Source organism: Plodia interpunctella, chromosome 10 (genome assembly GCF_027563975.2).
Source record: "Plodia interpunctella isolate USDA-ARS_2022_Savannah chromosome 10, ilPloInte3.2, whole genome shotgun sequence".
Classification (NCBI taxonomy): domain Eukaryota; kingdom Metazoa; phylum Arthropoda; class Insecta; order Lepidoptera; family Pyralidae; genus Plodia; species Plodia interpunctella.
Genome location: NC_071303.1, coordinates 85,792 through 102,562, shown reverse-complemented (window position 1 = coordinate 102,562; position 16,771 = coordinate 85,792). Strand labels below are relative to the sequence as shown.

General features: G+C 38.9%; 1 protein-coding gene across 5 annotated transcripts in view; it reads right to left on the bottom strand.

The window, feature by feature from the left end:
- dachs overlaps window positions 1-16,358 on the bottom strand; it is a 32,508-nt gene extending 16,150 nt beyond the window's left edge. The window contains exons 1-3 of one of the 5 annotated variants that reach the window (XM_053750958.2): window positions 16,184-16,358; window positions 6,782-6,960; window positions 5,623-5,666 (exon numbers count right to left, since the gene is read on the bottom strand). In XM_053750958.2, the coding sequence (XP_053606933.1) occupies window positions 5,623-5,666; window positions 6,782-6,924 (187 nt within the window). In that variant the 5' untranslated portion in view covers window positions 6,925-6,960; window positions 16,184-16,358. Of the gene's footprint in view, window positions 1-335; window positions 552-5,622; window positions 5,667-6,781; window positions 6,961-16,183 lie in introns of those variants that run through there. The other 4 variants (XM_053750955.2, XM_053750957.2, XM_053750960.1 and 1 more) reach the window with 4 other exon arrangements.
- Between the last annotated feature and the right edge of the window lie 413 nt (window positions 16,359-16,771).

Here is a 16,771-nt window from a genome sequence, read left to right as displayed (position 1 = left end):
CACCATTCCGATCTTCGTCTTACAGCGCTTGAACTAGAATGTTGTGTTAAGAATAAAATATTCCTAGTTCCGGTTTTTATCGGTTTACATTCAAAGTGATCAGCCGTTGCCGTTGATCTTAATTCGAATATGGTGTCATCGCCGCCCAAACAAACGAGCGTCGGAACAAAAACAAAACGAACCGTCGAGCCGGATCCCGCGGGAACTCGGAAGACAAGAGCACACACACATTAACACTTGTGAAGACACGACAACAAGGGACAATGAGCACACAATCCTGTCGCGGGCGGGTGCGGGTGTGGGCCGCGGGGAGAAGGAGGGGAGCGCTCGCTCACCTTGCAACTTCTTCTCAGTCTCCCAGAACTTCTGCAGCTCGGTGAAGTACTTGTCGAGGATGAACACCTTGGACAGGCCGAGCGTGGCCATGGCGGGCGGCGCGCGTGCATCACAATCCGCGGCCGCGCCGCTCTAACACCGGCGGCGACCTCGCGCGCGCGTCCACACAATACTGACTGTGCGCTCGCGCTCGCCGCGACACCCGCACACCGCACCGCGCACCCCCGCCGACCCCCACACCTGAGCCGCAACGACACCTACTTTTGGACAAAAGTGAAGCCAATGCACCTGAACTTTTTTAGAAAATAGCTAGTAAGGTGGTTTTATCATGTGTAAGGTGTACAGTTGTAAAAGTATCACCAAACAGTTGAAACTTGAACAGTTGCCTTTTTCAATAAAATTGAATTTTTTGATATGGAATACTGCTGAAGTCTCTGCTTTGTTTTGATGTGGCGTAGTCTAGTCATGCCGAGTATTTGAGATCCACCGTACTCCGAAATCTTTTTAAAAGAAGTCAGAAAATAATGAATAATTTTTCTTTTCGTTTTCATTTACGACTTGTTGTTATATCTAAAAGACAAAATTCAATATATATTTACTCGCGACGCAAAGCTCTACTCTGAAACTACCAAAAGCTCGGTCGGAGGCTGCGCGGTCGGCGGGAGCGGGGCGAGGAGGGGGATATAGATAGCGCGGGGACGTGAGCGCGGAAACTGGTTTTATTTATGTGTAAGCTCACGCCGAAAGCTCTGCGTCCCGCGCGCCCTATCCTGGCTAAAATGCGCCTAGGTTCTGCTGCACTTTCTAAGTTGCACTAAATCAGGCCGCCGATATTAAGACCGAACGTGCGGGCCTCGATTTACTATCCTTTAGTATATTGTGGTCCGGGCGAGCTAACGCCGTCGATGGTCGGTCAGCGCGAGCGTCGCCGGTCGTGAGCAAAGCACGCGCTAAGGCTTCTTTCACACTAGGCGTTTTTTCCTCGATTTATGTATATTTATACGCATAAATGCTCTTTTTTATGTAGAGTCTAGCATTTATAATAAATAAATTACAATCTCCAAAAACATAAAAATCTAAACTATTTTCCATTGATAATAAATACATACAAATATGTATGTAACCAGACTTGTACATCTCTTTAAAAAGCGTTTGGTATTTCTTTTTATTGTATTAGATTGTACCTAATATAAAAATACCTACTCGCAATTTATTCAATAGCAATTTAATTGTTAATTAGAATAAAGTTATTCGAGCTCTTATGTAAAGCTCGAATAATTTTATAAATCTTAGTTAACACAAGTAAAACTAACTAAAACTAGAACACAGAGTTCTTCAAAAAGAGTTACGCAGTTGGTAACCTGTGCGGGATACCCCAGTCGTTACAGCGTTCATGGTCTGCTGTGAACCGTCAGATGGCCCGCATTGCCTGTTATTTTCCTAAAAACATTTAAAAAGTAATCTCTAAAACCAGAATCTGATAACAACGGTACAGTTTTTACCATTCCACACATGTTATTCCAGTAATAACTCCCAATTTTCAATTTTTCTTTAAACCCCAGCAGCAAGAAAGAAATAAAAATACAAACATGGGAAAGTGAAGCTCCTAGCGCCACCTGGCGCAGTGGCGACGAGAAGTGACGCAAAGGAGCGGCGTCGCCAGCACGCGCAGCATGCGGGAGCGAGCGCCGGCGACGCCCAGTAGGCGGCGCCAAGTGTTATTTCGATGATTTCTTTACGTGCTTTTGGCCGCGATTTTCTTTGCAAAGTGTGTAGATGGTGACTTATTTTAACACCACCAGCTCGAATTCCACAGCAAGTGTAGTTCATGAAAATTTCTATAAATTATCATAACAAGCTAATGACAACTCTATAGCTAATGATGTTTCGATATTTGTCATATTACATTTGGCTCCTCAGGGTAATCTCCATTTCTTTTGCCCCAACCACAACCGAGAATTATTTTTTGGGAACATAAGTTACAACAGGATAAATGTTACAAACCGAAAAGAAATCATTTTCACGAATAGGTTGGGACGTAAAGGGTATTTCTAAATAGATCATCGGCTAGCAGCGCGCTTCATTCGATCAGCTTGTACTGCCACTCCAAATCCGGAGCGGCCTCATTTCACATTTTCGTCGATTCACGGAACGTTTAACAAAATGATTTAATTTTGGGGACAGAAGCAGAATGGCCGACTGGTGAAAACTTTCATTTGCTACGCGATCTTTAAGCTCTGCAGCCTGGTCTCTCCTTACACAGCCTTATCACGAGGCACAATCGTGGAAAGTGCGCGGGATGTGTGGACTAACGAATACCACTTTAGAGATGTTTTATACGACAAAGCCATTAATTACCACACGGTTACCCGACCAGTCGCCTAAACTGTCGTATTATTCACATTTGGGCCCACTTGACAGACTCTTGTGTGAATTGTGTACAGATTTGCCCGTAATATAATTATGTACAATGTATCAACTCCATTAATGTTCAATTACTATGACCGAGTTCCTGTCCTTGTTTGCACGCTGCTGTTGTGATACAATGTTATGTAATTGCTATACATATTGTCAACACACTTGGCACCATATGTACTATATTTTATGCAAATAAACTATTCTATTATGTTTTCATCACACTTGCAAGCACACAATGTATCACAAATATTTGGACTTTTACAAGTGTAGGATTGTTAGGGAGTGTACTAAAAGTAAGAGCGTGCAGTAGAAACAGACCGGAGAGTGCGGGAGCGAGGAAAGTGGCGCAAAAACTGAGGCATTGTGTGAGGTGCGGTGTTCAACTTGTCTAGACTGCGCTTGGAGCGGCTGTCGAAGGCTGCGTGGGGTTTGTTACCTCTAGATTCCGTAGAGTTGCTATTCTTTCAGACTAGTAGATTTTCATTATCAGCAGATTTGTGAAAGAATAACAAACTTTCATCCACGTGTTGTTATAAACATTCACATTTGTAATATTAGTAAACAATGATACCATAACCACAAAATTTACCTACCTCCATTAATTTGGACGCTCATCTGGATCACTGGCTATTCTTAGTTTCGTTGAGGGTGCGTAGGCGCAGACAAACTCGTTGATGTCTTTTGTATGGCACGAAAAAATACATTTTTTTAATAAATTCACACGACGTGTGTCCGCGTGGCTGCTGCTATCTTTTAGAATAGATGGCTTTTCGGAAACAGATCACAACAGTTAGGACAATTCGATCTACGTTGTTAGTGCGCACGCAACTCGGTTTTTACCGCCCGACACATTCGTGACCGGCGTTACTGATCGATACGTTTTACTCAAATATAATAAGCATGGTCAATTCTTTAGTAATATTTTCATACCTATATACATTTATCGCGCATAAGTTTTCATCTGTCTACCAAATGAGATCGATAAGGGCATGAATACTTGTTACTATATCGGTCTGCAGGATAATGCTATGTAATAACATGTTCTCAAATCCCGTGAGGTAATGCATGGCAAATAAAGTCATACATATGTAAAGAAAACTATAATTTTCTTCAATTCAAATTATTCTGTGCAGCAAACGTCATTGAGCTGCACCATAAAAAAATAATTCGTAGTGTATGAATGAAAATGACATAAATTTAAAAAAAGCATCTCAACATTGTCATGTGAAAACATTTTGTAAAATAAATACAATTGTTAAATAGAATATCTAATCTATGTGATTAAGAAACTGACACCGTTTTTAATAACATTAAATATCGTTTCTTTTCTTACAGGTTTGTAAGGTTTTGTAACCTATTGAAAACTTTTATTTCATGTTAAACTTAGTATACGTGAAAATAAACGCAATAAATCTTTTCTTACAGAGAAACTCGATTGTGTTTGATTGTCGGTGCCGGCTTATAGACGTATTGTTGGTAATCTTATACATATATACTGAATTATTTGTCTTAATTCAACTTTATTGTTTCTTAATTGACACTATCCAATAAAGTACCATATTTTATCATTACAATGTAAAAGCAACACCTATGCCCTGAAACAATAGCCTTATTCTTATTGTTATTTAGCTATCTGCGGTCGGCGGGGATCGAGTGTTGGAGATCCCGTCCGCAGATAGCCGAGCGCCGCGAGCGCGCGTAAAACTAGTCACGTTGTCGTATATAAATTAAACTCGTTATTTTTAATCTAAAGTGTTTCACTCTGTTCATTAATCTATCTTTGTTTTCAATTTAATTTAATTACATTAAGAAACTTCGAGTGAAGAAACATTTTTTAAATTACAATTAGATATTACGAATTTTAGCGTTAGTTTAGGTCGCGCATACATATCAACTCTTAAACGGAACGTAAACGTATCGACTCGAGCAGTTCAGTATTGTTTGTATGAAACCCCTACTGTAACACTAATCGGAATCATAACGTAATGGCCTCGCCTCGAGACAAGCTCACGAACCGCGGTACAGAGTGCGGTCGACATGCTGTTCCTCGTAACGACTCCGTATCTAGTTTACGAAATTCCCCAGTCCTTCTTGCTTTTTTCATATAGTGTACCCAATATATTTTTCTTCATTTCTTTCTATTTTCTGTTTCCTCTTCGACAAGTGCTGTGGTAACGATAGCCATCTCGCGTATTGTGAATTGGGACAAACCGTGTGCTACACTTCACGTTCAGCATACTGACTGACTGGTGCCGCCCAGCCGTTAACCAGCTGCAAGCGGTAAGCGCGATGTCGCTTAGCCGTAGGTGAGTCGACTCGGAGCTACCTAAAGTAAGCGCGTTACCAATAAGCGATGAGGCTTGTTGGAAACGCGCTTACGTTAGGTTGACGCCTGGTTGACGGCCAGGCGATACGGTAATGATCCCTTTCCGAGTTGTTATGTGTGCTACGACCTTTAATCTGTTGAAAAAATCCACAGTGTACATATATGTCTTAGGTATAGTGTTTTTCTTCGTGGTTCCGTGCTAGAATAAGCCCACTACATATCCTCCCGTGGATGTCGTACGAGACAACTAAGAAACACAGCTTGGGCAGCTGACAGGCAACAATAACATTGGCAAGGAGGGTTGACGTCAGGCATGCGACCGGTTGTAAAATCACAACCGAATCTTAAATTTTTTTTACGCTTTTTTACCCTGGGCTACGCGGCTTCACAACCCCGAACGAAATCGAGATCCCATCACTTACAAAAAGGACTTTAATAAGCTCACGTACGCACTGTTTTAAAATGTACCCTTAAATAGTAAGAAACAAAATATTGTCTTGACTAGCAACGGCACAGATACTCTTGGAAGAAGGCTATATTACCTCTCGGAGAGGCGCGGGCGCGCTCGCCGCTCGCCTGCGACCTGCTGACAAAACGTTAACGTTATCATTACATCTTCTTTTCTTATTGCTATATTAGTGGTGGATTTATATTATCTCGAACATTATACAGAAATCCTATGCCGAATATCTCCAAAATGTTCAATTGGCTAGTTATAGATATATATATAAAAATGCCAATACTCAAATTATTCGTCAAGTCGCTTTAAACGACATTATTTCTTGGTATACTGATATTAACATGAACAATTAAGCATAAATCACTCGACACGTAAGAAAAAATCTGATATATGGACAAATTCGGCCATTTTAATAGAATAGAAATAGGACCGCGTTCATATAAATCCACATTATCATCCGCCAGCGTGCTGCTGAGCGTTAGACATATATATATATATATATATATAGCCCTGAAGTAGCAACGTCGAAGCACTAACATTTACAAATACATTTGATCCCAGTTTTACCGCATAATTACTACTGGGAAGTGATAAATGAATCGGCTCCCGTCAGGACGCAGCGGGGCACAACCATTACCTAAGCCCAAGTACCTAACCAATAGGAAATCATAACTTGTGGAAATTATAACGCCGTTACACACAGGTGAATAATGTCACGCAATATGTCGGTCGGTAAACTGACAAGTTACTACTTACGTGGTTATTGATGTACTAATATGCCTTGTGAGACTTATCTGCATAAGTCTCACAAGGACCAAGTCTGCCGTATAAACCGAAAAAAAAAACACTTTTGTTTGAGTGGATAATTAGAAATGTATGTAAGGAAGCATGTCAGTGGCAGAGCTTATTCATTGTAGAATTCACATTCCCACATAGAACATCAGCACGCGTCCGCGCTTGCCGAGTCAAGACTTTGTGCTTCTTGCATTGTGTCAATGATACATTTCTCCAAGAAAGCCGTTATTGTTCATAATCTCTAAAAGTGATTAAGAACTCTAACTTGAAAGTCCCTTGATATCGCCTTAGCCGGTGGACTCAAATAAAGCTGGTCGCAGCGTGGTGACACTGTCTCTCATCTGAGCGTTGCTAGTTGACCCGGTAGTAGTGCAGCGTGGTCATTACGCAGCCGATGGTAATACTGACAGAGAGGGCACTAAGGACGGAGGAAGGAGCAATCTTACCTGCGATTGTCCCGCTTGTGCCTGGGCCGGTTGGCGCAGAAGAAGTCGGGTCGCACGCGATGCGCGCGCAGCAGCGAGTGCAGCGGATACGGCCGCGCGGTCGGCGCCGGCGCGGCCTCGTACGTCTGGTCCGGCAGCAGCATCGCGCCACCATCGCGATCTTGCGCAACCTCCACTCACTGAAAGTATTTTAATATTTAAAAGTTTCCTAGATGGAGAAGGAGTCAAGGTGGACAAACAAAACGCTGGGAAGAATGGAAAAGGATAACAAAGGATAGACAATTGGAGGACAGAATATTACGCCTATGTCAAAGGACCTGTGATGGTGTGAACAGTGAACAATAGAAACATTACAATAGGGTAGTTGACAGGGTCAAAGAATTGTAAAAAATATTTATAATCTAGGCAAAATAGACATATTTAGGATCATTGTAATAATTCATGGAGTGTATCAATGCAGCTAGATCATTATACGAAGATTTAAAGTTGGTTAGAAAGTCCACTTTCAAAAAGTATGAAATTATAAAAACAAACTCGACTATTATAAAAAAATTAAAGTTTTGTAACAACTTAAGAAGACATCGCCATAAACGTTATATTTAATGTAGCTGTGGAACAAACATACATTCTTCGCGAACATTGTGACGTCGCTCGCTGAACAGCGCTGCTACGTCACTTGTTCGTGTCATTTCCAAAGATGACGACGAGTCCAAAAATGTGTGATTTTATTTTTGCCATATCTTTGAAGGCATTGTCATTATCACGGTATTTTTTCACTGGTGTTTCTAATAATATAAGGGTCTTCGTATAGTCATCAAAACAAAAATTTAAATTGTCAACTAGCCTACACATATTTACTTCCAATATAGTAAATCAAAGTCTTTTATGATATGACTGAGATTTCAGCGCGTAGACGTGAGGTAACGGGCGGTCCAAGGGCGGGCAGTTACTTTGCCCAGAGGATTGCCATTAACGGTTCAAAGGGGTAATGCTGCCAGCCTTCTTGGAACCGTTCAAAGCGGCGACGTGCTGGAATCTCTAAGTATTATTTATAATTATATTTGTTATAAGTATTATAAAAATATAAAATAATACCTAAATAGAAGGGATGTATGTGCGATGTATACAGACATGATATAGTAAATGTACTGGAAATGTTTATTTTATAATATGACTAGCTTCAACTCGTGAACGGGTGCTGCCAGAGGGAACTGGTCATCTCGTTTCTTCTTCGTCTTGTTCGGAAGCATGGGACAGCCATCGCGTAGCTCAACCATAATAGAGGGAACCTCACGACCCGGCCCACGACGCCACCACCAGATTGACCATTTGAGTGAGCATGGTCACTCGATTCCCATGACCTCACAATTACAAATCTTATTTCTCGAAATAAAAGTACAATTCAGACACTTGAAGATCACAAATCACGTACATGTTTTACAAATAAAATTTAAATGTCACAATATATGAATTATTATAACAAAAATAAAAATTATGAATAAAATAACAAAAAACAGTAAAATAAAAATTAGGAGATCATGTGTGGAGTGGCAAAGTTGTCGGGAGGATCCATGCGTTTTTATCAGTCAAATAGGCGTTAATTGTGTAATACGCTTTATCCATTAAATTTTTCTTAACATAAGTTTTATAATTTTTCATTGGCAGATTAATAGCCTCTGCAGGGAGTTTATTGAATAATTTTACACTTTGACCCACGAAAGACCGCCGTCAATATCCATCAATACATATAACAAAATAGTAAAAAAAGATTCTAGGTACATTGAATATCTTTGCAAAAAATATATATTGAAGGCGATGAATAAACAGTAATTTTAAGAATTTAAAAACGTCTTGTCTGTTTGTTTATATGTTTGTACACGCTAATCTCCGGAACTACTTACTAGATGGATTTGAATCGATCACATGATAAGCATTTTCTATCCAGGTACAAAAATTGAAGATCTGAAACATTTGATGTAGAACACAAAGAGACCAGTAATATATATACATAGAAATGACGTCTTAGCAAAAGTTGTTTAGTCTGACGAGCATTTACTATGGAGGTATAACAAATCGAAGATCTTGTCGTCATTTGATGTGGAATTCAAACAGATCAGCTGCACTATAACGGAAAGAGTTGTCCAGCGCAATATGTAATTTTACTTATTTCATAATTTAGTATTATGATTTACGATACACAATAACATAAGCTAACTGTCGATGACGACGACGTCACATTATATAATCTTTATAAAAATAATTATATAAATTGATAAAATCAGCTGGACGGTTTGGCATAACAAAGTAACAAACATCCTCACTTTCGTATTTATAATTTACTGGAGTCATAAAGTCGAGCTAGTCTTAAATAGGATCAATTATACTTTACAAAGTATGCTATTATACATAACACATAGATACTTAGTTCGCTATTTAGTAAGCAACTTTAACGTTGAAGACTTGCTGTAATATATTTTGAGTTACGATGAGAGTAAAATAACGTATATGGCATAACGTAATTACGCCGCAGTCATGTCACTATTGGCTTCACTATTGATTGTTTCCTGCGACTCTCGGCATAAGTATTTTCAAAACAAGTTCTTAAAATTTACATTTCCTCGATCACTTTTAACCAACAATTAAACTTCAAGTTCATGATATAACTTGCTGTGTCCGCAACTTCATTTTCTTTCAACTAAATGGTTGTTCGTTAATTATATGTTTAAAATTAAAATCGGATGTTTTTTTGTTAGTTTGAAAAAATAATCTTGATTAAGACGTAGGTAAGACCTTGATAAGGTTGCGCCATCGAGAATAATGATTGCTATGCTAGGTTGCTGTGTGCGTTTGATGTCTAGACCTATAATATAGACTTATAATGTATGTACTGAAAAAAAATAAATATTTTTAGACCAGCAACCAAATTTTTTTTAAAATTAAGTAATAGGTTCATTTAGCAATTTTTGAAACTTGAGATTAGTGAAATTAATTCAGCAAACACTAGTGAAAACAGTCTACCGCGAACTACGTTCACAAAGTTGGCATCGCTTAGATGTGAAAACTGAGTTAAGCTGTTCCCTGTCTGTGGTTGGTCAGCTTTAGTATACATTTATTATCGCGATCTAATTCTTGCTAAAAATGCCCCGGGCACTGTACTGTGGGCGATCCTAGCGGTGTGCAGAAATATTAGACATTTGCAAAGATAAGTACATCTAGTATTTTACATCCTTTTTGATAGAAATTCGTGGCAATTGTATTACAACAATGACTGTGATTGACTGTGAGGTGTGATGGTCGGTTGATGTCTCCCAGCAGTAAACAAACATCGTTACCGGCCGTGACTGGCAACTCCTGACGAGAGCGTGCGGCTGTTAGAAGGTATAATCACCATGAAAAAAATATTGAATGGTTAAGTTTTTCAACATATCGTAATAGCGAGTGAAGGATTTGCAATAATCAATGAGAGAATAGAATCATGTAGCTCTTCTGAAGGCTAAAATATATTACTCAAAAATATAGCCAGTAATTGGGAAGAATCTAAATGATGACACAATCATCCTTGTAAAAGCTATCTCTCTCATCTGTGCGCTTTGTCATCCTCATTTCAAATCTATAACAGAAAAATATAGGTACCTAACCTACATTATTTCTTTCAAGTGCTCAAAATTATATAATCGGTGACATGTTATATAGAAGGCATGGAAGACTGAAGTCAGCGGGCGGGGGGAGGGGGGAGGGCAACCCGGAATGTCGCAAAGCTTTTTGTGGGCCACGTCAGTCAGGTTAATCTTTCGGAGTCCAATCTCTCAAATGTATTTATATAAACTGATGACTTGTCCGTCTTTATGTCGTCCCACAGAAATGGCTGCACGTACATACAGAAGTTTCAAGTTTTATTTTCGAGTAATCCGCCATTAAGCTCGCTGTTTTTTCTGTCTCCTTGATGCAGTATTTTAGCATCTGCTCTGCCTTAATGTTCTGTTTACTTCTTCGCCTTCGCCGGTCATTATTTAGACCGGCTTTCCTAGTTTCATGTAACATAATCTTCTATATTGGACTGTCAGTTCAGTTTTTCAAATGCAAACTCGAAATTATTAGACATTTGATGGCTTGTGGGTGAGACGTACTGACGTTATTATTTATACTAATAAAAGATTTGTATTTTTTGATTTGATTTGGCCGACTTTGATGAAATTGGGTACAGAGATATACGAAGCCTTCCTAAGACACACAGGCTATATTTTTAATCATTATTTTACTGTTTGTTTGTTTAGTTTAATTATAATTTGAGTTATTTTAACATTCCACATAACCATTTTCTGTGTTAATAATCAGAATTATATACTGTCCTATTTCATTTTGTAATGTTTATTGAGTTGGTGCTTGTAACAACCTATTGGCGAACCGTAAAAATAAAAAAAAATAATGTCACATGTAATACTTTCGAGTCCCGCGCAACAATATGCAGTCTCAGTTGACGCCACGTTGTTACATGTTTTATGATCTCGAGTCGGAGCTGCCCAAACTCGGAGATTCCTCGAAACACGACGGCGTGCGGCTGCTGCGCGAGCGACATCAGACGAACAAACATGTCCACATTTTTCAAGTATGGCGGACATCATATACATATGATGCTTTTATATGCGTTATGAAATTGTTAATGGCGTTGCCAACTTTATTTTATCAACTAGCTTTTGCCCCCGTGAATTTCATAACAAAATCTCAGTAATTTTTTTATCGCATACTCTGTAAGATTGGTAAACATATATGATTCGAATTCGCATTTTTTCTCATCTTAAGTTCAATTTCCTGTTTCCCGCTGCGTGTTTCGTGCCGCAAACTTGTCCAATCCCGCTTCCTGTTATGTAAAGTAGATATCCCGTACCGTTTCCTACATATTGTGCCATCATGTTTTTCGCAATGTGTCCCGTTCCGTTTCCCACTACGTATCTCCTTCCCATTTCCCGCTCCGACTCCCACTTCCTTTTTCTGCAACGCGTGCCGTCCCATTTTCCATGACGTTTTACGTCCCGGTTTATTATTAACCACAAACGTATTTTTTTTTGTGTTTACTATTACTATTATTTACTACAAAAAGTAAGTGTGCCAATTTTCAGCTTTTTATCTTGAAAATTGTATTAATTAAGTCACATACAATCTTTCATCCCCCTTTTGAAGGGGTTGAGGGTTAATTTTCAGAAAAATCTGTAACACGTATTCATTACTTTGTTGTAAACAACCAAAATCCAAATTTTCAAGTCACTGACTTCAACAGTGTAGAACTTTCATATCTACAGTTCTTCACCCACTTCGGAGGATTTCATCAAGAAATAAATTCATGAACAGCATAGGAATTCTTACTCTTCTACTTCTTTGATCTAATTTTATATCTAAAGGAAGTCTTCTATGTGGGCCTAATCTCGGCTATTTCATAAATTTTAAGTCATCATGTTATATCCATCCCAGCTGATCCGGACGTGAGCGACGGGCGTAGGAGCGGTCGTACATAGCAATGCACCCGCGCAGAAAAATATTTCCGCATGAATGACCCACTGACTAGATCCATTGGAACAGCTCTCGGCGGAGGCCTGACACTGAGCTTGTCACTGCAAACGAGTTTGGAACACAAACACGGATTAATGTCTCGTAGAAATACAGCACTCTCACTTCGTGCATATTGAGATTTATTTCTTAAATACTCATTGCTTGTCTCGACTATTACAGCAATCTTGTAGCAATCGGCTAGGTATTTTCATTGGTATTTATAGAGAGATAAATTATACACGGTAAATTATAAATCTTTTATGCATCAGTTGCGATCGAGAGTCCATGAATCCTGGCCGCACCAGCGACAGGCGACAATTAGTTGGGCGGCGTTGTTCACGCGCACGCGTGCAGTATGCGCCCACGCAGCGTTACATAATAGCGGGTAATGGCGAGGTTCGCGAGCGTTCCCACGGCTGGCTCCCGCGGGTGCGAAGGTCGCCAGTCGGTGTAGCGCGGATCATGTAAATCCTGTTCACGAACTCTGCATCGACCCGCGTCTTGCATCACCCGCCGCCTCGTCCGCCCAGATCGCGGAGATAATGCGGTATTAATCAGCTTCGACAATACAGACAGAAAAGAAAATATACGAAGACCGATTCGATCTGATTTTCGGCGGAAAAACATTGGCATCACCGCTTAGCGTGTGATCCCGCCTTGGAATAAGCCCACTCCACTTTGTCGGCAATGTCTTTGGTCCTTCATTCCGGAAAAGGTGAACGTGTTACTTATGCAAGTTAAATTAAAATTTAAAATTCTTTATTCAATTTAGGATGATAGGTATACATCACCTCTTGACGTCACAAAAAATTGCTTAAACTTAATCTACTACCGACTTCCAAAGCGCAGGTGAACAAACTTCACCGCAGCCTTTTCTCCAAAAACGTCAATTAACAAATATAGGTGTAAACTCATCCTCTTAATACATTTACGTTGAATTTACATCATTATTAAAAATTGACAATAAATATATATAAATAAAAAGCTAAATGTACAAAACGCACGTAATCATGTCATAAATCAATTAAATATGTTATGAGGATACTGCACCGTGCTTAGGCCCAAGGGGGCCTGACATTATTGTTGTTCACATAATCATCAGACTTGTAATATGTCTTTTTACAATTTTTTTATCCGGCATACTAAGAATCCATTTAGACAATTTAATATAAAACCGGATACAGTTCCCAACAAACGTTATATGGGGTTGTGTAAACCCCATGATATAAAAATGAACAAGAGTGTGTGGAGAGGAACCTATCGTATTACTGCATGCGGTTGCGGAGAACAGTAACACGACACCTAGCGACCAGTTCAACAAACTGGTACCTAAATAGCTAGTTCTTTGTTCATGCTTACTAATATCGCGTTAACCTATTCATAAAATAATGATTTGTTGGAACGTTATGAAAATTCATAGTAGACTGGACACATTTTAAAACATTGATCAATATTGGTCTATCCCTATACCTATGCATATATAGAAGAAAGAAATGATTTATTCGGCCAAAAGAAAAAAGTTACAGTTTTTCATTTGTTATAAACTAGGGGTCTATAGGTAATATATGGATAAAAATCTAAATTAATTCAAAAATGTAGAAGCCCCTTTTATTTCCAACAAAGGTACAGTCCAAGTAGGTACTACACTTGCTTTACGACTGCTCTGAGCCAATTAAAAGAAAAAGCAGAAAGTTTCCAGCGCGCGTTTGAACGGAATTGATAATGATATCGGGCGGCGGCGCTCAAGATGACAATAAATCGCGTGCGCGGACTGACAACGCTGCCTGCCCACAGCGCACTGCTATCACTACGTTTGCTCAGGCTAAACTTGTGCAGGCTTCAGGCACAGGAGTACATGACTTGCAACTGACAGTAGGTACTTCAGAAAGATGGCGATGGCGATGATGGTCAAGTGGTTAAGATCATTCGCTTGTGATTGAAAGATCCTAGGTTCCAATCCTACTCGTGCCATATGAGTTTGTATGCCAATCTGACACATGTATAGTAGTTATCATAGACCAACACTTGCTTCTGGTGAAGGAAAGTATTATGAGGAAACCTGCACCCTGGTTAACTTCACTAGTGTGTGCGTGCATGCGATTGCTTGCCACTAGACGCCGGAGGTAGCCGTAAAAACTTGCAACAAAATCTAACACCAGTGTTAGCAATTATTAAAACACTCGAAAAGAAGAAAAAAGATGGAGGAATAATATAAACCGACACAGATTTGAGGAAAAGAATAAAGAACTACCTATATCAACCATATTTACAGATTCCTTTATATACACCAAAATATATGAACAAATAGTTTGGTTATGGTTAGGTGAGGAAAATTAGATTAGAGTCGGTAGATTTCTTTCAGCGTGCTGACCTGGCTGTACCAAAAATAGAAAAACACATACATACGACATTTGTTAAGAAATCGATGCTCATTGCAATGCAACTGAGGTTTCAATACTCATTCACACCTTCAGACACAGACAACTGATGATATTCTGTAAGTGCTACATGGCATAGACGAGACAGAGACTACAATTATAGTAATCTGAGCAATAATTAACATTTATTGTTACACATATGTAGGTTTAACGACACTAATTTTCAAATAACATCTCGCATCACGTCGCGTCACTTCTTCTTTATGGCGTTTTAACATTATTTCATTTCAACGCCGATACGAATTACTATTGTCTTTTTTTTCGCATTGCCCACATACTAGATAGACAAGTCTGATGTATATAACAATATAGAGACGCGTGTCGTCACTAAAAAGTTAAATAATTAAGTATTTACTTCATTGCAATCTCCAACGCGTAATAGCGTTGATGACGAATTGACGACACGCCATAAAAAATATGCAGCTCTATCTACGGTACTACGATACTATATAGTCTAGCTATTACAACTATTGTTTTGAGTGAATATATTTCTTGATTATTAAGTAATCTTAATACTTGATTTATCAATTTGTCTGCGATAAATCATTTTGATACGACGACAACGCAGTAAGTAGAAGTTACGTGGATAAATAATGTCGATAATATTTTATTATCCAATTGATTCGATCGAGTTGAAAATTACTAACACAAGAATCGATATTACTCACTTGAATAAAATAAAATATGCATGCTATAGCGCCACTTTCCGTAAAGCTTGCATACATAAAGTATTAAATAGCAAGTCATATTAATAACGTTCTTAGGTACTCTTCCAACGACCGTTTTCCGGAGTGGGGCCTCTAACTGGGCCTTTTCTTTATGACGTTACAGACACATTAAAATATAATGTAAATACGTATGTATATTCATGACTACCTCTAATGAGAATATATGTTTTAGTATATGCTAATTAAACAGAAGAACGGGGAAAATAATTGTTCTTCATTAGAACCCTGATCGTGTTCACCACGTGAAAAGTGCAATTAACTGCAGTTGGAAACTTCTTTCACTGATTCTGATAAATTAATATACATCATCAATACGTTAGGTAGGTATAACAAGTGGCCTCTCACGTCTATCTTTCAATACTCCCAATGAAATCAATTGATTTTAATGTGGTATTCCATAATTTTGATAATGTCGTCCGGATGATTTATATGGACAATACACATGTACAGCACAGGTCTACGCTAACACAGACACACAGAATTGATTATAGCTGAGATTATCGTGTCCAAATATTATACGATGTCGTATACTTGGACACGATAATCTCGTACGTTTTGCCTTATCCATGAGTGTGGCTCTATAGGAATCCCAAAATGCCGTATTGAAGCCGTGGTTTGTTTTATTATTTTATAAATTTAAAATATAGTTAAATTAATAAAGTGAGTAATAACCGTATATAAGTTTGCTTTACCGTTTTCGATTATCTCCACATTTGGTTTGTCATTTACGTACTCGTGTGTATATTTTTGCACTGATATATTTTTTCACGCACACTTCATCCAACACAAAAGCAGCAATGTTATATGTCCAAATATACGATGGTCTTGAGTTTCACATGTTGTTGGCTCGCGGCAAACGTGCAGTGTTTACTGATTCGTGCGCAGAACAAGCGCAACACACGCGCAGCCTCTGCGCAGCCGGCGCAGAACTGATGCATTGTTTGCGACGCAGCCTCGGGCTGCCGAACCGGTGCACCCTTATCCGCACCCTTGTTCTGATAACGAATCTCAGTTCGGAAACGACTTCATTGACAAGTCACTTGATTTTTATGAAATCATTTTCCCGTGTGATGCATGTATAGATGATAGAGAGAAAAAGATGGGCAAAAAATAAATGGATTAACGACCAAGGATTGCGACTACATTTTTAGATTACACAAAATAAACTAGACAGTGTCGCTAATGGAATATTAGGTAAATAAATAATGTTGTCATCTCTAGAAAGTCATGTCATCGAAATTAATGAAATTAGAGGTATGTAAGTTTTAATCTGATATATC